The sequence below is a fragment of the Rhea americana genome, unplaced genomic scaffold (genome assembly GCF_003343005.1).
Source record: "Rhea americana isolate MKP2758 unplaced genomic scaffold, rheAme1 scaffold_4, whole genome shotgun sequence".
In the NCBI taxonomy this organism is placed as follows: domain Eukaryota; kingdom Metazoa; phylum Chordata; class Aves; order Rheiformes; family Rheidae; genus Rhea; species Rhea americana.
In genome coordinates, this window is record NW_028186534.1 from 9,404,592 (window position 1) to 9,428,239 (window position 23,648).

Below are 23,648 nucleotides of genomic sequence, written 5' to 3' on the forward strand. Positions count from 1 at the left end.
AATTTTACATTTTGATTCTTTGAAATGTTCTTACACTGCCATGTTTTGGGTTCCAAACTCTGCATGGGATATTTATATCTCAACAAAACGCTTTTGCTTTTTAAACTGTTAAGTATTGCTAATGCTCTTAGATTAAAAGGCTGATTGTTTTGAAGAGGAATTTAAATGCTGACTAAGCATTTTCATTCACACGTCAAAAATATTTTCCCACACGTCCCTCTGTGCTAACTTTAAATTCATTTTTCATTGTTTTAGTACAAAATATACAGTATTTTATAATATACAATATACAGTAGCATTGCAAAGTTGTGTAAAATAAACATTTTGCGTACAGTCACCTGTGATTTCCCAAAAAGCGACTTCAGGGAAGGTGCGTGTGCAGACGTGGTGGGCGCCCGTGTGCGTCCCCGAGGCTTGGACCAYGCAAGGTGCTCTATGCGAGCCGTTGGCCTATCCCTTACGCGCCTGTCACTGTCGAGCTCTGTTTGGGTACCGTGTCGCCTCAATCCRTGTGTGTTTTCCCCATATCTTTTCGAGTAGCGTCCCGCTTTGCTGAAAACAAGCCAKTTGGCAGGGTTTTCAACTCACCATTGGAGGATCGAGATTCTTAGAAACCTTCCAGACTTTTTGATAGCTTTTGATGGCGTTAGTAAAAGCATCTCCAAAGGAGAATAATGTTATCTTTTTCTTTATTTAATTATGTTGTGTGTATCGTTGTAGGTGGTTTGCTTGGGTTCAGAAAGAACAACTAAGTGAAACTGGATTTTGATGTACTTAAAGTATATATTAGATTTTAAAGTAGCTTTCTGATCAGAAATAGCAATCCTTCTTTGTAAGCACGTAGCTAAACTATCCTAGAGCGGATGGAAATTTCTGGGAAAAAGTTTTACTCCCTGTCCCGAAGGGGGGCACGGAGGCCGCAGCAGGGGCCCGGTGCCGTGCCGTGCCGTGCCCAGCGCCTGCCTTGCAGTGCCATCCATTCTCTGCAGTTGCATAACGTAGTGAAGTCACTTGATTTGTTTGAATTTGTTATGTATGCATTACACAGACAGCAACTAAATAACGTAATATCAAAGACRTTTTCCCAATCCTAATTTAAGGCTCAAAGGAAATTTCTCAGAGGTTTTATTAAACCTTCCTTCTTAGTCAGAGGTCTGTGAAAATAGCTGTCTGTTGCAATGTCTCCATTACCTCTCTCCTGCCCCAGGAGAGAGCCGAAATGGTATAGGAGGCTTTCTGCAAGCYTTTTGTGCTATGAGTATGTTTAATTCATTAATGAATTGCCTTCTTTCTAAGTATGAGTATATTCTGAAGAAGCAGAGAAATATTGATTCCTTGGTTTAAAATTACAGGGGAATTTTGACAAAATGGGGAGCAGAGTCCACATCTGCCAACTTCCCTCGTAATGCCTCAAGCAAAAGCGTGTTCTTTCTCTGTAATTAGAGTGATGTATTTTAAATAAAAGTTGTGTGGAAAAATTAAAGTTGAGCACTGCTCAGATCTCACCAAATTAATCTTCTATGGTGTCTTCTGAAAGCAGAAATAAAAGGGAGATACTGTGGTWATGTGCGAGTGAAGCCTTTTGGCCAAAGGCACTCTGTCAATAAGGGRTACGGGCTTGTCCGGTGGCCCCTTTTTTTTCAGATACTGAAGTGTTCTGAAACTCTTAAAAAAAAGAGGGAAAAAATGAAACTCAAACTTAACAGGAGTTTCTAAGCATAATTCCTTTCCCATCATCTGTTCCTCTCCTTGCAGCCACATCTAGTTTAAGTTGTGCTTCTAGAAATGTAAAGATAAATGTAAGCAGAAGCCCAAAATATTTCAGCGTCATTCTTACTTCTAAACACAAAAAACTGTTGACTGCAGTGTTGCTGAAAGTATTTCTGGCTCAGTTATGGGAAGTGCTCGGTCCTGTCCCAAAGAGTTTTGTGTTCAGCGCTGGCCACGTGCCAGGAGCCGGAGACTCTCCTCGGCTCTTTGTAGGTACGTGTTTCCTTTGCGATATCATCGGTGTGTTTTCCCTAAAATAGCAAGCAATAATTAACACTTGTTCACACCATTAAGAATGCAGATGTTTCCCTATCCGAGTAAGTGGCTTATACTGTCTGCTTTGACAAATCTAGCACTTTTTAGCCTCCCTGCCCKAGCACAGGGAGCCTGGCAAGGTGTCATTGGGTGCGTTTAGTGAAATGCAGCATTGCTGCTGGCTGTCGTGCAGGTAGACTTCACGTGCCACCGCTTTTTAGAATATGTAGAGGAGTTTGAAACCAATAGTCAGGGTTATTTTTAGATGCTGAACACCTTGGGAAGCAAATGTCCCCGAGATGCAGTTTTTCGGTTAGACCTCGAGTTTGGTAAGGGAATGACCTATTTAAAACTCTTATTATGAAATGCGCAGTTCCATGGGACACTGAACTTTGCCCAGGAATTGAATCCTAGGTTTAACCACAACATTGTGTAATGGTTGTACACACCTTTTAGTGGGTAGTTTGTTTTTTTGTTTTTTTTTTTTTCCCCAGTGGCATTCACTTTTGCTGGAATTAGTAAATAAGCTATTCTAATGACAGATCCACCCTACATTGTATGTTACAAAGAAAAGGTAATGTTGCATGTCCATGCTAAGGCTGCTGTGAACATGGTGTCATAGTTGCAATTACTGTGCCAACATTTTTCCCTGCCAACATCCTAATGCCTATAAAACATTGCTTCATAAACATTCTTTAAAAAGTCCCTTGAGTATTTATATATTTGGAGGGAACAAAGCCTTGTAGACATTATGTCCAGTTTTTCTCTTTCATTTTCAACTATTTTATCCTTTTAGAATGCCTCTCCAAAGCTGGTCTTGGTTCCTTATTTTTTCCCATGCCTGGAGTTTGTCTCTTGAGAATATTTTTTCTTTTTCTTTTTTTTTCTTTTCTTTTTTAACAACCAGAAAGCTTACTCAACCTCCAAGTTCTTTAACAACTTCTGTGGTTTAACTTTTAATAAAGTCGCTGTTTACCTGGCTGTCCTTTACTCAGCTTGTCTAAGTTTTCTAATACAAGTACGTTTTTAACTTGACTAGACTCTGCATTACCCTTTCTCTAATACAGAATTCTGCAAGTGAGATCTTTCTGGAATGCAGTACAGTTTTCTGTTTATCTCTTGTACACGATGATTTTAGCTGATGTTGTGTGGGGTTTTTTTTGTTTGTTTTTTTTTTTCCTCTAGAGGTCTACTTAAATTCCTGTAAGTGAATATAAGCACTTTAGAGATGTTGCATTTTGATTCATTATATTGGGAAACATTCAGCAGTTGGAGCAAAAAAATAAATAAAACWAATACTTCAATACATGTCTTTTCACATAAGTATGACTTTCTAAGTATTGTAGTATTAYGGTATGATGAGAGACGATTCTTTCTAGCCATCAGCAAGTCATGGTCCTTGCTACTTCACTTCTCTAAATAAGACCTAAGGAGGTTTTCCCAGACTGTGGATTTTCTCATAGTTTTTATAGATTTTATAGATTCACAGAAGTATATAGGCTGTTAGTTAGGGATTATGCCCAGAATTCAAACTATGTCCCTGCCCAGTGTGAACACATTTGAAGTCAGGTCCTGCTGATTCTGTTTGGATTTGTGTTACGTTACTGTAATTTTAGTGTTCTAAGCATATTTTTTTGCCTCTTTAGAGTTCTTCTAGCATCATAAGGAGTGTAAAGTCTGGTCTGGTGGTAAATAAATGCTATAGTCTTAACATAATTCTTAGCAACTCAATTCTCACCTTACTTGGTGATGCCATGCTGTCATCAGTTATGTTGACTTTTGTTGCTTTACCCATATATATGGCTATAGTTTAAACATTATCTTGGGTGTGTGTTGTGTAGCTGCAACTGTTGGTTTTTGTTTTGGTTTGGTTTTGGTTTTTTTTAATGACTTAAGTTGAATATTTTTTCAGTTTTAAGTCCTGGGCAAGAATAGGGCAAGAATGGATAACATGACCATGGTTGGCAAATAGTATGGATTGTTTGGAAACTCAAATTTAAATCCTGTTTATCATAGAATATCCTCTCAGACCAAATCATTATTTTGTATTTTTTTTTGTTTGTTTCAGCTGCTTTATTAAGAGTTGCATTATATAGCAGAAGGAAAACCTGTGATGCTGCTCTAGAGTGTATTACATGAGAACGTGCCAACAAATGAATCAGTGTTATGGAAACAAGAAACAGGCATGTAAGGACTAGTTTTCTGGCTATTTCTTTCCAGGAAACTTGCTTGCTACTTCTGATTAGTGTGTTGCCTAACTCATCGTTTTTAAAGATCTTACACAAATTAGAACTACTTAATTCAAAAAAGGCTCTGACTGACTTGATGTTTCTGGTGGCCTCAGAAGCCCTTTTTTCACCTAAATGCATAACGAAGCTTGTTTTTCCTTGCCTTCCCTGGGAGTACCTGGGGCTGTGCTCCATGCCTCAAGGGGGATGCTGAGAATTTTTAGGCCTTTGTTGTCATTGTTTCTCTTAAATATGAATTTCACAGTCTTAAGTGTACTACTGTATGTGTGTGAGAAAGATCAAAATCTGTTTTTAGCAATTAGCTAGTATGTTTTCATTCCAAAATCAATCGTTTGTTTCTAATAAAGCTGGTGTGGAGCTCTGTAGGCCTGGTTTACATTTCAGCAACTTTTCAGTGGTGAACAGACCAGAAATCAGGTTCAGCCTGGTTTACAGTTGCATAAGCTGGGTCAGAATCAGCCCCTAAAGGCGTGAAGATATTTTCATCGTAGGAGAGGATGTTTGTGTTTGGCTGTCACAAGTCAGGTCGTTGAGGCTTAAAAAACAACAACAAACAAACAAACAATACTACTGRTTTTTAATATAGTAATCTATTACTCATTGCTTACTGGAGGTCCTGATTTTTGAAATACCAAGGACAAATTCAAAGAATGTGAACTTGATTTTTTTTTCCAACCCACATGAACAGTTAATAACCATATTGAAAAGGTTGCATAAATATTGCCAGTTACCATTCAGATTAGCAGGACAGACAGAAACACAAGTCTGATTTCCAATATTAAATATTTTATTGCTGATTTGGCCTAACAAGGCAGAAACACTGATCATTATTCCACTATTATAATGCAGATGTTACCTTGGAGTTTCAGGACTGTGCTGAAACGTGGGGAGGCCACTCCTGAAGGGTTTGCAGCTGTCCTGTCTAACTAGGTCCCGGGCTGTTTATTATCAGTGTGTTTCTGCTAGGACCAGGAGCTGCGTTTACTTTTCTTTCTATTTAAGAGCCTCACTGCAGGAGCTAATTACAATGTTTTTTCCACAAGGTATGATGGAGTTGATAAGTTGTTTGAAACAATTGTGTTATTTCACTTCTCTCCTGGAATATGATAGTTGTAGTAGGTAATAGTAGTGAGGGAGTGTTGTGTCTGATTTGTGGTGCTGTTAGGAGGTTCATCTTCTGTAGATGGATGGGCCTTGAAGAAAGAGTGCTTGATTGTCAAGACATTTCAGCCTCTTGGGTATGAAATTTGAGCATTTCTGTGTTGCATCCATGTCTTTTTATGGATGTGAGCCCAGTCAGATACAGTAATATAAAAAAAAAAGAAGAAAGAAAGAAAGGAGTATAAGGTGAGAAAATCTAAATTTAACATACAAGGACAAGCTACCTATGGCCGCTAGTAAAGGAAACATAAGACTGATGTTGGAGTAGAGATTGCTCTGAATGCTGGCACAGGAGAGCAGTTTGTCTGCAAATGAATAAAAAGGCATCTAAGCTCTAGAATAAACTTTTTAGTGAGCAACCTCTAAATAAGGGGAAAGCTGAGTTACTCTGGCATCTTAAAATATCATATACAGAGTAAGCCAGGAAAATCATCAATTACATATTTAGAAAAATGTAAATAACCCAGGAAATTAATGACAGTTCTGCCTATTTGTTTGTTTTTTTCATRCACACTTTAGGGTAACCAATTTCAGGGACAAGAGGAGTTGTTAAGGAGAGGTGGACAAAAATACAAGAGGAGAGAGACCATGTAGGAAAGGGAATCCATAAATACTTGTTGAGACTTTATATTCATTAGGTAGAGCCAACAGAGTTTTACTATACTGTGGCATTTTTCATTAAGGCACAGTTTCTTTTCACTTGAAATATACGTTTGTAGCTGATGAAGAATTTGTAGGCATTACTGCATCGTCTATAAGCTTAGTTTTGTTTAGTTATTATTTAGTTATTTGCTTACTTACCGATATAAAAGAAGATGAGGGTCGTTTGGGGGGTATGTTTAAAGATAAYTGGCTTGGCAGATGCTGACTCCAGTTTGAGGTAGATGTCTGTTTTAGACAAATTGTTGAAATAATTCTCTGAAGTCTGGTGCRACTTGTCATCTTTGGATGGGAAATTTGGATGGTTTATGTCTATCCAATTTTGTTGCTGTTTCAACAGAGGCTTCTTGTACAATTGCCAGTTCTGTTTCTTTTTTCAACTAAGACAACTTCCTAGCTTTGTAGTAGTAAGTTAAGTGACTCATAAGATGTTCTATATTAGTAGACTCCTGCTACTTTTTTGAATAAGTAAATAAATCCACTCAAAAATGGGTTTGGTTCAAAATACGGTGAGATTCCAGAAAAATTTCTCTCTCTTCCTTACTTTCTCTTTCTACTGCTTTTTGCTTAGGGAAAGGCGTTTTTCTCACTATTATGTGTTGTAGTTGAAGACTGAAAGTAGTTGATTGGCCCTCTAGGTGCAGAGGAAAAACAGGAGGACTTAGAAAGAAAAGCATCAAATGAGCATAACTCCAGCAGTGGCAAATAGAAAACCCAATATTAGAAATAAGATTTCAATTTATCTTTCATTTCCTTTAACAGCAAATGGCCATATAAGCTCTTGATACTTAAAATTGCATAAACATTCTTACCTATTTATGAAAGAAATTAAGCTGGTCTTTTTGTTCATGAACAAATCATAAAAGGTGGGGGACAAACTGAAAAGATATAGCTAATACTATATATCAACTTTCCTTTGGGAGGGAGATGGGAAATTCCACAGTAGAGAGTGTTTTTAAACAAGTTGTGTGCACTTGTGTGTATGCACAGCTAGTGAGTATACAACAGCAATAAAGGTCAGATTAAATTTGCATTTATTAGGCTGTTTCTATCTTTGATACCCACAATTGTTCACTCAATCCCATGTGCATCTTATATCTGTAAAGAAAGGTGGAGGTTTGAAAATCCATTAAATTTATTTTAAGATACATTTAGGCATGTTTAAGATGCCATTTAAAGCTTCTGCTGTTCAGATGCAGTTCAGGTGTTAGTTAATATTCTGGTAGGAAAGATAATTTTCTTAAAAAGAATTCTTGAGTGAAACTTTGGAAGTCCCATTTGGATGTGACCCCTTTCTTTTTACCACACTGATAGTAAAAGAATGCAAGACACTGATATCCTGAGAGAGAGAAGGATTCCTAAGCTACGTCGCTGAAGGGACCTTGAAGCAGTAAAATGGCTATTTAAAATAATGCATTTTTTCTGTAAAATATTTCTCCCAATAAAGAATATATATATATATATTACAGCTGCTTCAAAGGCCATATACTCTCCTGGATGCAGAAAGGTTGGTTTGGAATATGGTACTTGAGCCAGTTAAAAATCAGAATAAGAGTATTTAGCCCAAAACACTTGAAAAGCATGGAGATATAGCCAGGAAAAGTCCATGGTCACTGATAAAAGTAGTGCACACAGTGGTCTGTGTATTTAAGTTACTAAGCTCCTGTTCTTCTTGCTATTTTTTTTCAAAAGTTTTTAGATTGATAGCCAGAAATAAGTGTATGGCATGGTGGAGCCAAAGTGTATCTTTTTTGTGCAGAAAATAATCTAGGTCTTCTGGGTGTATTTTTATACTTGTCTTACAGGTTCAACAAAAACGAAGCATTGCATTTTTTATTATCTGCTTTCCTATCTTGGTTCATAATATTTAAGACTGGCTTAATCAAAACACCATCTAGCTTCGTATCGATGCATTTCCCCTGAAGTTAGTATGTTGTTACATTGCAAAGGAAAAAATTCTGTACATCTTTTGAGGTTATGTAGTAAGATACAGATGTCTGAAATTAATATGGTCCTATTACCCTACTGTCTCTAGAGATTCCCATTAATTTGGAAAAGGCAGAACAAGTGAAACCTACTCATCAACTCCCTACAAATTCTCCACAAATAAACTGTATTTTAAATTTAAGGACTAGACTTTTTAATCTGTGACTGGATTTCTGACATTTCTAGGGCTGTAAATTGGAGCAAAATATCATATTCAGTTTAGAAAAAGAACGAACGTTTTTATCGTAGGCTGATTTTGCAGACTTCAGAACAGGCTAGGTTTTGCTGCAGCCCAGATTGAATGCATCCAGAATATGTTTTTAATTTTTGAAAAATTAGCTTTTGGCAGATGAAGTAAAACACAACTTTGGAATAATAGCGAGTATCTTTCTGTGAAAATTAACATGCCAATCATGAATACATTATATTTTTTCAGGTGAGGGAAGTGTTCATTTTAATCAAGACAATAATCAAGTCTAGGCAGTCACCTTTGCTTTTAATGTCCTTGTCACACGTTTCTGAATCTCTGCCATGTATCTCTGGCATACTGAGAAGAACAAAACATCTAAAGAGAGGTGTTCGTTACATCCTCATGGCATCTTTTGCTTGGTTCCCACCCTCCACTTGTGTATACAGTTCATTAAATTACCACTGCAAAGTGTTGTTGTATTTTAGGAAACTTTTAAAGGGGTTTTCTGGAGAGGCATCCTTGAACCCTAATTTGTACATACGTGAACAACGGATTTAAAAAAAAGAAATGAAAAATTGCCTGTAATTGTTATTATATTTAATGACTTTATATAAAGGTAGTATTTTCCAGAGCATATTAATTGCTTAGGAACTGCCACTCCATTCTTTTTWAAAAAGAGTTTTGATTCTTGGGAGTTTATTGAAAAAATTTTCCAGATGTAGGTTCTCTTGGAAAGCTTTTGAAAATCTTGACCTGAACGGTTAGTTTTCCATAGTATTAGAGGTTGCAGAGGGAATGATCTCCCATGAACACTCTTTGTTCTTTTAACACTTTACAGTTCTAAATTAAATGTAGCTAGGTACTGAGCCTCTGTTTCTTATGAATAAAACAAACAGTTTCTCGTATTTGCTACCTTTATGTAAGAATTACTGAAAAGTAATGTTTTATTAGGAGGASGGGGAGAGAATTTGACAGGTAAATGAATGTCCAGTAGAATCATGAATTAAAGAGGAAAGATTACCAGACAGTATTGTGTATAAAAATACCAACAGAATTGTCCACTAACCCTAGAAGTTAACACTTCTCCCAAGAGTCAAAATATAGTTAGACTTGAGCAAAGTGATTGCAAAGCAATTCACTACATTATAAAGTGTTGTAAAGGTAAGACAACTAAGAAACCCAACTGAACTTGCGGTGAGTTTCTAAAAGATGATCCAAATTTGCTGAAATACGCTACCATTTATCATCTGTTCTGGCAGTAACACTGTGTTACTCTGTGCTGATTTTCTTCATGCATAAGCTTTTCTTGCTGATCGTATTTTTACTCTTCCAGGAGTTTTATGAACATACAAAAACACTTTGGCAAGACGAAGGTGTGAAAGCCTGCTACGAGAGGTCTAACGAATATCAGTTGATTGACTGTGCGCAGTAGTAAGTATGGTTTCTGTTCTGCTTTATATTGATTGCTCTGCACACACGTTGTACTGAATGCTGGTAACAGAGTGCTTTGGATGGTCCTGGTGCTGACTTCTTTTGTACCTTTGAAGAGGAGGAATGTATGCTATGCTGTGAATTTCTGTTAATTAGCCATTCAGAGAACTAGCAAAAACTGGCTTTCAATTAGACACCTAGTAATATTTATATTGAAAATCTTGCGAATGCTTTAAAGTGGTCTTAACGCAGCCTGAGACCTTAATGCAGTGGACAGTTTAAGTGTTCCAAAGTCCAGATTTCCTACTTCTTCCACTTAGACCAGTTCCTTTCCAAATGACAGTAAATTTCAGATACTGCAGCAAGTGTTAATAGATGGGAAAGTACGTTAGCGTGAAACAGGTCCCTGTTTGTAGCGTTTGCTCTTAGCACTGTTTGTTTATCTGAAAACAAAGAGATGGCAGCAACCAGAAACCTGTGATCAGTCAACAGGACTTCTGCTTGTGTGCCTTCATGCATATATCGGGGTGTGATTCATTCCTGTCTGCTCTTTATACTACTGTGATAATTAGTATTGTCATGAGAGAGACTACTACATGTTTGCAGTTACTTATCATGTGAAGTAATACAATATAGTTTAGAATTTTATTATTGTGATATGTTTATGATAATTGTGTTGATTCTCTCTGATGATTCCTGGTGTTTTCATTATATATATTCAAGAATTGCAGGATTTAAATGTGGAAAATTAATGGTGAAACCAGTCCTTTATTAATTTATACTCTGCTTCTTCTGGAGAAGCTGAAATAAGTTTTAATAGTCAAGGAAAAGCAGACTTCTCCTTTCACATGATGACTGAGGACAGGAATTTGTGTGTCTGCTACTTAGTGTCCTAAAAAATGAAAGCATGTGAGATGAAATATAATTCTTAAGGTTCTTTTTTTGGTTTAGGTAGACTTGAAGGAAGAGCAACAATTAGCTCTGCTTGAAAAGAGACCAGTGAGATAATTTTTCTATGACTTACACAGCTTCAGGTCTCTAGAAGGCTCTTTGAAGTGAAGCTGTTGTTTCTAGTGTTCTTTTGTTTTATTTGTAGCGATGTCTCTTCCATTAGGTGACTAATGTTTGATTGTTTGGTGTAGATTTTTCTACAAGTTCAGCTGCTACAAAGTGAAAACTAATCAAAAATTCTAGTTTTCTGTTTTGTGCCGACTATCCAGTAAATTCTGTCTGTATATTGCAAAGCTATGAGGATGAGGAAACAATTAATAGGATGCAGAAAAAAAATAGTTTTGTTTCTGATGGTTCTTGATTGTCTGGTTAGTGCTTGTTAATAGTCATCTGTTTTTGCTGAAGAAATATGTAATGCGACAGACTTTTCTTTTGTATTGCTCTTTTTGGAAAAAGAAAAAAAATTGTTTTGCTCTGAATGTACAGAAGAGAGCTAAAAATTACTATCATCCCTGACTGCTGGATGTTGACTTTTTTTCGTGGGTCAGCAGGGGAATGGCCTTCAGGTGGTTTTACCGTTCTACTCCATCTAGTGGAACACTGAATTTTACATCATGGCCTGTGAGACCAAAAATAAAACTTGTACGTTGCTGACAAATCACAGAAGTTCTTCTAATGTATCATTTTTGTCTCCTTAATAAAAAATGCTTTGTAATTTTAATATTTCTTCAAATTGGATGTAAATTGGATGTCAGATTGGACACCATATCCAATTGGATATCGTATTGGTTGCTTATGGAAGGAGCTTTCGGATTGTTGGTTCCTGTCCCTTCTGGTGTTTGTTGTGGTGCTTCGGTGTTGTCTTTAAGATCAGAATATACAAAGGGAGAGGGTATTTTAATGGTAAAATGTTTACTTGGAAATTAATATCACTTTGAAATTTTGTGCTTCTCCTTATCATACTAAATTTGCAAGTGATCTGACAAAAGTTACTTCTAGTAAAATCTGACATGATTGATGCCATGAAATTAACCCAGTGACCACATTTAAAAGAAAAAAAAAAGCACCAAAGGCAAGGTATAAAAAGTAGCTGAGATTAATCAAATGAAGAGTGCAGGCTAATGTCATTAGAGGTAATAGGAATTAAAGAGAAAGTTGAGCCAAGGGCAGTTTTGGATTTGATGTTTCTTTCAGAGAAGAGTCTTAGTTCCTAAACATTCCCCCCTTTTGAAAGTTCCTGTGTAAAACAAGAAAAGCATACTTAAAAGGGAAAGCAAAAATGTTAATTTTCTATTTCAAATTAMATCCAGCTTCCAAAAATCCTTTCTTCCTCTTGAAACTAGATTTTTAAATATTAATGGATTCTGTGCTTTGTGAGTTTCTTTAAAATTCTCAAAAATAATTCTTATTTATAAAAATCAAACATCACTTTTTATTGCTATTTGTAAATTTTCTTTTTAACTGCCACCCTYTTTGAAGGGTGAATTGCTTAGTGCAAAATTTGTTTTCAGTTTAACGGTCCATATTAAAAAAAAAAAGGCATTTTTCACTCTTAAGTTTTCTGTATAGGAACTTTTGAAAAGTATGGCACAAGTAAGTTGTGCCAGATGTTTCAGATCAATTTTGTCCACTTTTCACTAGGGCATAGTCAAGAATGTTTATTTTCGAGGGGTTTGTTTGGCTTTCAGAAATGTCAATAGCAAAATGAAAGCATTTCAGCTTCTGCCCAACTCGAATAAGACGCATATGGGACTTCTGTAGGGATCTTTAAGAGTCCAAAAGAAGGTTCTTTTAAAGTTGGTTTTAAAGCGTGGCATAGCTTCAGCACATTGAAGCATCTTGAGAATAAAGTCACTGGAGAAACGGAGACTTGCAGTCTTGTGAAGCTCATGCTGGGACAGAAAGTGTTCTTGACTAGTCAAGAACTCTCCTGGATGAATACAGACCCCCAAAAGGTCAGTTTTTCTTGCTGTTTGACCTTTCCCAGGGAAGTGGGAAAGAATGTTAAGTCTGAACCTAGCATGACATATTGGCATAACTAGGATGTGAGTATTAAGAGAATCCAGCAAGGGTGTATTTCACCTGTTCCTGAACAGCAGCTTAAATACAGCGCGGCTTGATGCTCCCATCGTTCCTCTCCCAAGTTCCTGGCTGAGCTGGCTCACAAAAGACGGCTTTACCAAAAGCCACAGGTTTGGTGGCTTTCCACTGCATTGCAGCAGTGAGCTTTGGAGGTGTGAAGTGGGAGGCCCGGCCAGTAGCTTCAGCTGCTGGAGGGCCCTCCTGGTAGCCTGTCCTTCACGCTCAGCCTCCCACCGCYGGGAGACATCCCTTCGGAGGGGCCCCGTTCGGTTTCAGGAGTAGCTGGCTCTGCTCATCGTGAGCTTTGCTGCACTTCTTACCTCTGCGTGTTTTACAGAAAGGAAAGGAAAGGAGGCCGTTTCCCTTTTCTTCATCAAACCTACCAAGTAATTGGTTTCAGTTCTGTTTTCGGAAGAGCRGGGTCTGGGAGGCTGGCATTGGTTTCACTCCAAGAGCGAGTATTTTAGCTGTGAGGAGGGAGCAAGATGTTAAGAGRCAGAGTTTCATTGCTCTTGCCCTTTCCATGTATGTTGGAGATGGTGGATGTTTTTACTGAAGCTGCCRTGTGAGGCTGCTTTGGGCTACTAATAAATAGGATGCAGAATTGGCTAGAATACAGAAAACACCAGATGATGATAAATGATCTTTGTTTGAGGATCTTCGTGCTTCAAGCCTCACAAATACCCAGCCGGGTGGTCRGCATAAGTAGGATCTCTCTTGTACAAATGCGCTGAGGTGGCACGAGAGCACGAGACTTCCTTGCAGTCCTGGGCGACCTCGGCCGAAGCCTGTGGATGCCCTTGAAGATAGTTGCTTTGATTCCCGTAGTCTTTGGGTTAGCCCTGTAGCAAGGCACGCGCAAAGCTCAGGTACATGAGCCTCCTAATGCTTTTTCTACACGAGTGATTATTAGGCTGTGCCCACAAATATGTGGATCTTTGCTTTAGTTATTCTTGGCTAAATAAGGTTCCGTGGTGATTTTTTTTTAAGTTTATTTATTAATTTTTTTTTTTTTTTTTTTTTTTTTTTTTTTTTTTTTTTTTTTTTTTTTTTTTTTTTTTTTTTTTTTTTTTTTTTTTTTTTTTTTTTTTTTTTNCATTTTATGCTGTGCTTTCTGTGGATATCTTCTAGCTGACACTTCCTGGTTTTGGCCAGGGTGGAAAAGGAAATAATGCGAGAGACAGTGTTTACAACCCATTTCACACCCTCAGCTCTCAGGAAGGGCTGGAAGCAGCATGAGGGAGCCTATTCTCACGCTATTTCCGTCTCGAAAGCCTCGCTCGCCTCTCCCGCTGCTGCCATTTCGGGGAAGGCGAGAGCGCGGCGAGGCTGCCGCCGTAGGTGCGGCAGGTCGTATTTCTCCAACTTCAGCACCCGCCGAGCCGCGCTGATAGCTTGAAAGCGTGCCAGGCCGCTCCACAAGAGTTTTAGGAGAAATCTTTTTTTAAGATGTTTGTTTTTAAAATACTTATCAAAGAAAGGGAGAGAGCGCAGCTATTAACTGACTGCTGCGCAGAACTGCAGAAGGGTCAGCAGATGTGGGCGTACTGCTCTTTTTTAGTTTCTTATTTGTTGTGCGGTGTAAATTCTTTGTATTTTAAGATTTATGCTGTGTTTTGTTTCTGGTTTTGCTGACTTGTAGAGAGCAATTAAGAGCTCCAATTTGAGTACTTAATGATTTTCTTCCATATYGATTTTGCTTCGTGACAAAGTCCCYTTCATGGAGCCTGTAGTAAGGCGTGTTTGCTGCAAGTCTGTCCTTTCTAAACAGTGACTGATTTATCAGGAGCACTGTTTGTACGGTTTATTATCCATAGTATTTATTAATTTTTACTTTTTAATTTCTTCCTGCTCGATACGATTTTGGCTGAGTGATTACCCCTTGCCTCTTCCATCTCAGTGGGCGATGTCTGCATAGTCACATTCAGCAGCACAGAAATTTCTCTGGTCCATATTCCTGGCATACATGAGCTTCTTATGGACCTGAGCTATTATGTTGTTAAACATTCCTGTGAGGAAAATCAACACTCTTATCCCCTCTTGCTGATCTAACACTGAAATAGGAGAAGTGCAGCCTGCTGACTGCTGCATGAATTCTTTGGCAAACCAAGGAACAGACCTGGATCGGCCCATTTCTAACCCATTGACTCAAGCAAAAAGCTCGCTCACCTTTGCTCCAGAGCACCTAGAAATAGCTGAATTAAGTCCTTGTCCCTACTCCTCTTTATAGGGAGGAAATAGAGGTTCATGTCCTAAATAAGGTTATGTTTCAACTAAAAAAAAAAAAGTTATATTTTCTCCACAACCCAACAAAATTGTGAAGTGACTCTAAATATATGTTTGTGAAGTGACTCTAAATATATGTAGTTGAATTGCACTTGACTGCTTCAAGCATGTGTGTTTTGCTGACCATGGATAGCAGGGATGTGCCTTCTGGCAAGTGCTGTGAAAACCAGATTACCTAAATTTAGCCAATAAATGGATTATGAATCCAACACATGTGCCTACTGTTGTCACAGCTAATCATAAATTCATAATTTCAACCTACCCTCAACCCCAGATATGCTTCTCTCTCTGTAAAGTAAATTGCATCCTGAAGCAAGATAAAACAAAAGGTGTCCTAAAATGACTTATGTGTTTGAGTCCTCAGAATTAGGAGCATGCTAAAGGAAAATGTTAGAGGTGATGAACCATTATGGCAAAGAGATTCTTACAAGTCTAAAATGTGAATAATTTAAGAAGTTAYGCCATGGACTATTGAGCTGCCTGTGATACGCAGCACATTATTCTAAATTGGTTTAACTGTTATTTCCAGGAACTTGGTTTCTCTCTCTATTTTCTCTCRTTCTGCCACCCATTGCCTATGGCAGCCGGCATTCACCACCTCGGTTTCTCCGTTGTTCTGCCCATCCATTAATATGCCGTTCCTTTTTGCTCTTTAGTTGCTGGTGCAACTTCCTTTCCATGCCTGAACTTTAGGGATGAGCCTTCAGCCAAAGGCAAGGCTGTCCCCATTTGAGATGGATGTGAAAAGACTGCCTTGGAGCTTCTTCCCTTATTTCTCCACCAGGCCTTCATCCAAGCAGTCACCCTCACCTTTGCGTTAAGTGTATTGCTCCMTAGTGCCTTTAAGAGGAAGGATAAGCCGAGGTGTGGTGTTCAGATGCCCAATTATTTTGCACAAAATATGCTCAGGTTAGGCACACATCTGCTGGTATGTTGTTTAAAACTTTAGTATGAGTTTAACTATTTTATTTGAATAAWATTTATCAAAATACCAGAAAATTTTCTCTATAAGCACAAGTAGAACTCCAGGTTCAGTAAAGATRACTTTAGTTTTGAGTAGTGCATAAAAATAGTTTGATGAAGATAGGACTAAATAACAAGCACACAGACATTTTAGCCGGTGAGGAACATCGTTTTAAGTTTAGTTCGTAGCTTGCTCAGGTTATATCCTGTAGCTAATATTTTACTTTAATAGTTTGCTTKAAAACTAAAAGTGATGTTATCAAGCAATGTGAATACATGAGTAGCTACTACCATAGAAATAAGGAAATGATGCAGCTTCACGAAATACTCTCTACTATAAGTACTTGGCTAAAATTTAGAATTCTGCGGACAAATGAAATTGCTCTGTAGTCAAATTTCTTGATATATTTTCACATACTGTAAAATTAACACCAAGGTTAAAAATAATAGCCAGGTGTTACAGAAATGTAAAGGTCAGGACAAGTCAGTACAGAAAACGACTTAGTACTTAGTGGTACTGCTCTGCACAAATATGCCTAATCAAATGCAGTGGAGTTTTTTGTGGGTGAAGGGGGRGAGTTGAAAGGTGATACAGCAGAAAATGGAATGTATGCCAAAAGTTGTGTTAATTTTAACTTGTACCAATTTCTGCATTTTAATGGCCATAGGCTCCCCATTCCTTCCTACTCTTCCCTTCTCCCATTCTCAGAGTTTATTTGATGAGACCTTAGTTAGTGATGATGAGAGAATAAGATAGAAACATGTGAAACTATGTATCTGTTGCCTGCTAGGGCTTTTGGAAGAGATGTGAAATTCAATTGGTCTCCCGCTGTGTTGGTAGGTACCAGCTTGGTAATAGAATAAGAACCAGTGAATATGCCAGCAAGGGGCTTGTTGTTATATAGGTAACTGCGTGATTTGTGTGAATGCGGAGGAGGCTAAATTTGTCTGGGATTAATTATGGAAAGCAGTTAAGATGTCCCTTTCTGCCTTGAAAAGTGATATTTCTAACTTATGTTCAAGATGCACTTATTTTAACATCACTTTCATACACTCTTTAATTCAGAGACATGTTYTGAGGATGGGGCTAGGTAAGGTGCTTTAGTGGGATGTGTAAGGTTGGTGATTGCTTGTCAAGTTTAGAGACTTGGTAAGTCATTTTCAGTTAAATTAAAATGAATTTTCAAATGAATAATCTATTAATAAACAAGATTTATGTATGCATTCCAAGTCCTAACGAAATATTTAATCCATTGTGAACAGTCAGTCGGTGTTGTTATATAGACTTGACACAAAATAATTTATTTGTGAAATTAGTATGTTGCACCTTTATGCGAGATCATAACATATGGTTACTAAAATTGCATTACTACACAGTTTTGTTTTTYTTTTATGACTGGAAAGCTTAAGAGAGATTTAATAGGCTGGATTGATCTCTTAAGGTCAATGGAATTTCACACAGTGCGAGTTGAGTTTTGTGTCATCCATTAACARCAGGTTTTCAAAACTCTGTTGATTGTGTGGGACTCATTGCTGTGCTGTCTAAAATCCTTTAAAAAATGCCATCCATTTGTGGAGTGAGGTGCTCTCGGTACTRTAGCAAACACCGTATTACACTGCTAGTTTAAAGCTGATGGCAAACACATTATTAGTGTATTTACTGCAAGCTAGACCTGGTGTTTGACAAGGTTTGGGATTGTTTGGCTTGCAGAGGGCTTGCAGGTGGCACTGCTTTTTCTTTTTTCTTTCTTTTCCTCTCTTTTCCTCCCTTCTTCATTATCAAATTTATTTTCACTAGGCACAGAATAYATTTTACTATGGTAGAAAAACTATAAAAGGAACATTTTGTATGTATCAAATTCCACCCTAAAAATAACCCTAACTGCTGCAGGTGAAAMTTCTGCTGTAATCTGTGTTCTCCAAAATGTGTATGTACTTTAGGTAACTTTGAACAAGTAAGGTAAATTATTCTTATTTTCTACACAGTAATCTTTCAATTTTCTGGCTTTTGTGAAGACAGATAGTAGTCAGTCTGTGTGTTAAAATTCATTATTTAGAATGAGAAGTTATAATAAAAGGGGAGCAGTTGTATTTCTATAAACTTTCAGGTTTTCATGCACTTATGGTCTATTTGTATCTCCTGAAGTTTTAACCGTTAACTTAAAAAAAAAAAAAAAAAAAAAAACACTTTGTTTCACTGTAAAATTCCAGTTGCTATTTAAAAAGAAAACAGACAGAGCAAATATCCTGAAGTATTAGCAACAGTCTTCCTTCTAAGAATGATATTGTCATCTTGGGTTACTGTAATAGTGTAAAAAGCATAGCTCTTCAGTATCGACCAAAATGACTGTTGTAGCTCTCTGTGTTAGTTCCTGAGAATTAGTTTTCACTCGCCCTTTCCTCCCCCACTTTTGCTGCCTCCCTTTATGCAAACAGAAAAAGCCCGGCGTGAGGTTAGTGCCGAGCTGTGATTTGAGCAGCCGGACAACTCGATGCAGCGCAGGAGCGCCGGAAGAGAGGACTTCCCCAGGGGCGCACGCAGCCGCTGCGAGGAATCCTGCCGAAGGAAGATCTGCAGGCGCAAAACACGGTGCCAGCTATAAATACAAGCTCGAGGAAACGAGAACGAGCGTGGCATCGATTGCATCATKTTTTTTGCCTTCCTTTCGCGGCAGCCGGAGCCGCTCTCCGGGCGGATTCGGCGAGAGGCCGGGCAGCGCCGGCGTGTGGCTGCGGCGCTCCGTTAGCCGTGGCCGGCAGCGTTTCCTACCGGCCGCCTTCCAGGGAGGGTCCCCGGCCTGGCCGCTGCTGGGAGAGCCGCCCCRGCACTGCTGCGGCAGGAGATCGCTCCTGCGGCGTGCGGGATACGTGGCTGGAGCAGGTGYGACCGGGAGTTTTGGGATTTTGCTGTTTTCTCACTGCTGTTTCTGGATAGCTGCTGGAAGTTTTGGCCTGACCTTGGGATCTGCCGTTCCCGGGGCTGGCCGTCAGCAAGCGCTGCGGCTTGGGGAGCACGGGGAGTTTATCACTCCTGCTCTACTGCTGCAGAGAAGGAACGCTTGGAGATTAGCAGCAGACAATTAGGAGAATGCTTTTATCAAGCTAAGACCTAAAACGATATTGTAAAACCTCATTAAAGACTTGCTTAAAAAAGGCATTGAAAGCAACCATGTTCAGAGATAGGAGACCGTAGGCAATTTCTGAGACAAGGGTGAAATCAGGCCAGTACATTTACTGGGACAGTGTGAAAGTACTAAGTTTGACTCCTTGTTCTTCCTGGGGCTGGAGCACTGCAAATATATCACCGTCTGCCCCTACAGGAGGGAGCCGTCGTGTCACATTCTGCCCCTGTTTCCTTCTGCCATGAGCTCCCTCGTGGTTTAGAGTACACTGAAGCCTTCCCTTCACTCTGGGGATTTAAATTTAAATTTCTTTCATCCAGGTGGTTGCCTGTGTTCTTAGGTGTTGCAGAATTCATTCTGTTTGTGGGACCCCTGATGAAGAGGTCTCCTCTTGGTTTGGTTGAAACTCACTAGCGTTYTATTGAGAACGTGTGTGCACGCAGGGAGCGTGATCATAAAATCCGTTTTTTGGTAGGGAAGCAGGCTGAAAATAAAATACATACATTAAACTCATAGTAGATGAACAAATTTATCAACTTGAAGTGTCATAGAATATTATTTACTGTAATGCTCTATATAGCACTCCCTGTCTTGCAAATAAAGCATGTGCATCAGATCTTCTATAAATTACATGAAATATTCTTTGTAATATATGACTGGATTATTCCTTAATGAACTAATAAATAAGTAGCTAATTTTAAATGTGATTTGTGCARTTTGTTTTATCATTTGGTAGGCAAGATCTCATCAACAGGTTTTGTGATTTGAAACACCATTTCTGAATTGATTACTTTGTGTTATACATTGATTTATTTATTTTTTTTTGTATCTGAAGTGTTAAAATCAGTTGATATATTTAAGCCTAAGTCTGTGATAATTATATTTGCATTATGATACACTAATTCATCAAGGAGGATATATACAGATAAGGCTAAATTGCAGTGTATACATTATGCAAGGAAGGGTTTTACCTATAGGGCCTCTAATTTACACTTGAAATATGTTGGCTGCCCTGTAAATTTTCTGTTAAGGCTGTTAAGTACCTTGGATACTCTGYAAGGTTCCCCTTCCCCCAAAGTGCTTATGTAAACTACAGCCTGAGTAAAAGCTAGCAAAGAGCTATTTTTAGCAGGACTGTGCAGCTGGGGGAGGGTAGGAGCCTGGGCCACGTAGGAGGGTGTATAGCTAAGGAGAGTATCCCCATGGGGAGCTATATCCAGCCCAGACTGCTGGGTAGTACTGTATGCTTGGTTTAGRGAGATTTGTGCTTTTACAACAAAAACAACCAAAACCCACCTGAGCTAGGTGATTTTTTTTCTAAATAAATGAAAATAATGATGTACACTTTAAATCCCTGCAAATGGCATTAATTTACCATTTTTGTTCGTGTATTGACAGTGTTGATAATACTTATGAAGTTGCTGAGGACCGTGTCTGGAAAATGCACTGTCTACCATTTGCTCTTGAGGCATATCGGTTKAATTGAGTTGTTCGTTTGAGTTATAAAATCAGGGATAGTTTGGAGAAGTTGGGCGTCTTCAAGCTTCATGTCTGGCAGGACAATGTTTTAGCTAAGGTAGCTTATAAAAAAAAAGTGCAAGTGTACTTCCTTGGATATGCTTTCATCAAATTGAGTCTCAACAGTGAACCAGTCTGCATCGTATTGAGTCTGCGGTTATTTTATTGGGTGTTTTCCGTAGCTCTGTGGAGCAGCGTGTGTGCATGAAGAACAGAGAGTTAAGGCATGAAGTCTCTGGTCTTTTYGTGGCTCTACACCAGATTTGAATGCGACTTCGTTTCTCCATTTGTAGACTTGTATTGTAGTTTCCTTCTTTAGGAAGGATATAGAAGCCCATAGCTGCAAAACCCCTTGGATGATTTTGGATGGTGTGAGGTATTGAATGAAGTCAGATAAGTGAAGGATGTTATTGTGCAATCTTTCACAGAATTGATGCCAAAAAGTACTACGGTATCATCAAAAGTCTTGACACAATGAAGTGCTTCTGCAGAAGGGGCGAGAGATGGATTTAGAGACTTGCCTCTTTCCTGTTTTATCAGCGTAGGTGATATATTCCAAGTGGATATTTCAGACTTTAAGATCGTATATATCCCAATACTAAAATCTCTGTATTAGTATATTATCTCTATATACGCTAATGCTAACTCTGATTCTCCACTACTGCTGTTAAAAGTGGAAAACTTGTTCCAAAAGTTAYGTGCATGGTGTGTATGAAATGTGGAATATTCCTACGTGAGTTTACAAGTATAATATATTCATTATTATCACACTATTTCATCATGGGAACCAGTAATTAAARTGTCTCGCTTTAAAGAGCTATTTAGAGCTTGTTTGGGAGAAGAACGTGTCAGTTTATAACTCATTTTGTTGTGATTTATGTGGACCGTTCAGTAAATTTGCAGCTACTCTGTGTCATGCATTGCTTTGCGCTTTCCGGAGCACATTTGGAAGCGAGATCCTGGCCCCTTCCCTGTCTCTTCTAGTGCACTTCACTGTTCTGCTCTGCTCCACGGGGCTGAGCTACTCATAAGATTCATACATTTTGCTATCAGAGAGTGTTTATCGTTTTCCCAAGCTCTCTTCAGCTGTCTGGGGCTGCGTTTCAGTTTTGCTCTCCAGCACGGGTGGATTGCTAACGTGCAGCCGAGAGGAGGCAGCCGCCAAGGGGGGACGGGCAGGGAAGAGCCGGGCAAGGCAGGACTGGACAGGTCAAAGCAGAGCCGCTTTCACTAAATGGGAGGAAAAAAAAAAAAAAATCTGGCCTCCTACCAATGTTTAGGATCAGCAAGGCGTTGAGCCATTTCCCAGTTTCAATCTGATTGGAGCCAAGCCTTTCCAGGCTCTTGTGAAGCAGTAGCTCCACTGCTGCTTAATTGCTTCTTGTTTTGAAAGGTAATTAGGAACTTTATTTAAAAATAGTAACTTTAGTATTCAGTCCATTAAATTTGTCACCAAGGTGTTTTCATTAGACTCCCAGCTGCTTTCTTATTGGAAATGTGAGCTAAAAATAGGTAGGATTTCTGCTSTGCAGTGACTGGTACTGTACCTCCATTTCAGCTCTGATTTTCCCTAATGATGTGTAATGTGTTTGTTTCCCTCGGAGCTTTCTTCTGGGTTATATTTAAGAAGGTCCTGCTAATTATGCCAAAATTGTGTGCTGTGGTTTTCTGATAAAGTCACATGTCTATAAAGAACATGAAACTGATTTCCCTCAAGACAGATCTCACAAATGAAAGATTAGCGCCGCACCCAGTGCGCTTTTCAGTAGTGCTCCTCAGTCTGTAAGAAGTGCTTGCAATAATTCAACAAATACCTGCTTTTTAAAAAGAAGAGAAAAACATACATTTGGGACTCCTATTCTGCAGGGTGGGATTTATCCCTACAGTTCCATTCTCCTGAGCAGCCCCCATCTTCTCCAGGGTTTAAATCGCCATGCAGACTGTGGGACGCGCTGTGGAGACGATGATGTATATGGGCACCCCCTGCTTTTAAACATACAGGGACTACAGGGTGAACCAGGTTGTAGCGCCCTTGTTTGATTACTGTATCTTTTAATTTCTGAACTGTGCCACCTTTTTTCCCTAGCATCTGTGCCGCGAGGCATCGTCCTGGATTAGCACAGGACACACAGAATCAAATTTTTAGGAGTTAGACATATGTCTGCCGGTATAACTGTAGAGGAGCAAGCATGCCTGCTTCCTAGAAATCAATAATATATTATGGAAGTTGTATTTTTCTATTGTTACGATAGTTGCTGTTTTTTTTTTCTTTGTTGAAATACTTTTTGGCTATAATTCCAGCAAACGTATGCATCTTACACCAATAAAAATAAATGTAGGTAACAGGAGGAAGCTCTAATGCAGAGCGTGTGGTTTGGGTTTGGGCGGTGGTGGTGGTGTGTGTGTGTGTTAACAGGCCTGGTATTTGGAGTCACAATCAAGAAAGGCAGTGACCCGAATGTAAATTATATCAGCCATGTTTTTTTCTTTCTATTGTCTTTAAACAAGGAAACAGAAAATTGTAAGATGTGCTATTGAAAAGTAGGTCTCTCAAATGGAAGTTGGTTTGTTCGAAGGAGGGAATTTTTCTTTTTTTAATTAAAATGTGGAATACACTTATCTGCAAAAATATTCCAGTGATGCTCCTTTCAAACCTGTATTTAGATGCAATGTATAATTTGGACATGATTGATTAGCATCCCAAATCTTTTTTAATTTTCTCTTTTGCTTGTTGGCAGTCTTGGACTTCCGGTGCTTGTGCATTTTTACAAAGAAGAGAAGCATAGTTTTACAAGCTGTAGAATCCAAATGTGGGTGGGATGGGGCAAGGGAAAGGTGTGCAGTATTGAGGGCTCTGCAGCTATCACAAGTCCTCAGTGTCACAGGCAGTACAGGACAGCRAGTGTGATCAGGGCACTGCAAAAATGTCTTAGGCTGAAAAATTTAGAAGAACAGAAAACTAAGTTAGTAGCTGCACGTTATTAACTATGGTGTAATTTATCAGTTGCTGTGTTTAGGCACACT

General features: G+C 38.7%; 1 protein-coding gene across 1 annotated transcript in view; it reads left to right on the forward strand.

Annotated features, from left to right (window-relative positions):
* The window catches only part of GNAS (GNAS complex locus), a 102,395-nt gene that overhangs the window by 52,466 nt on the left and 26,281 nt on the right, over nt 1–23,648 (forward strand). Inside the window, exon 5 of the mRNA XM_085314123.1 lies at nt 9,605–9,702. Coding sequence (XP_085170249.1) covers nt 9,605–9,702 — 98 coding nt within the window. The remainder of the gene's footprint in view (nt 1–9,604; nt 9,703–23,648) is intronic.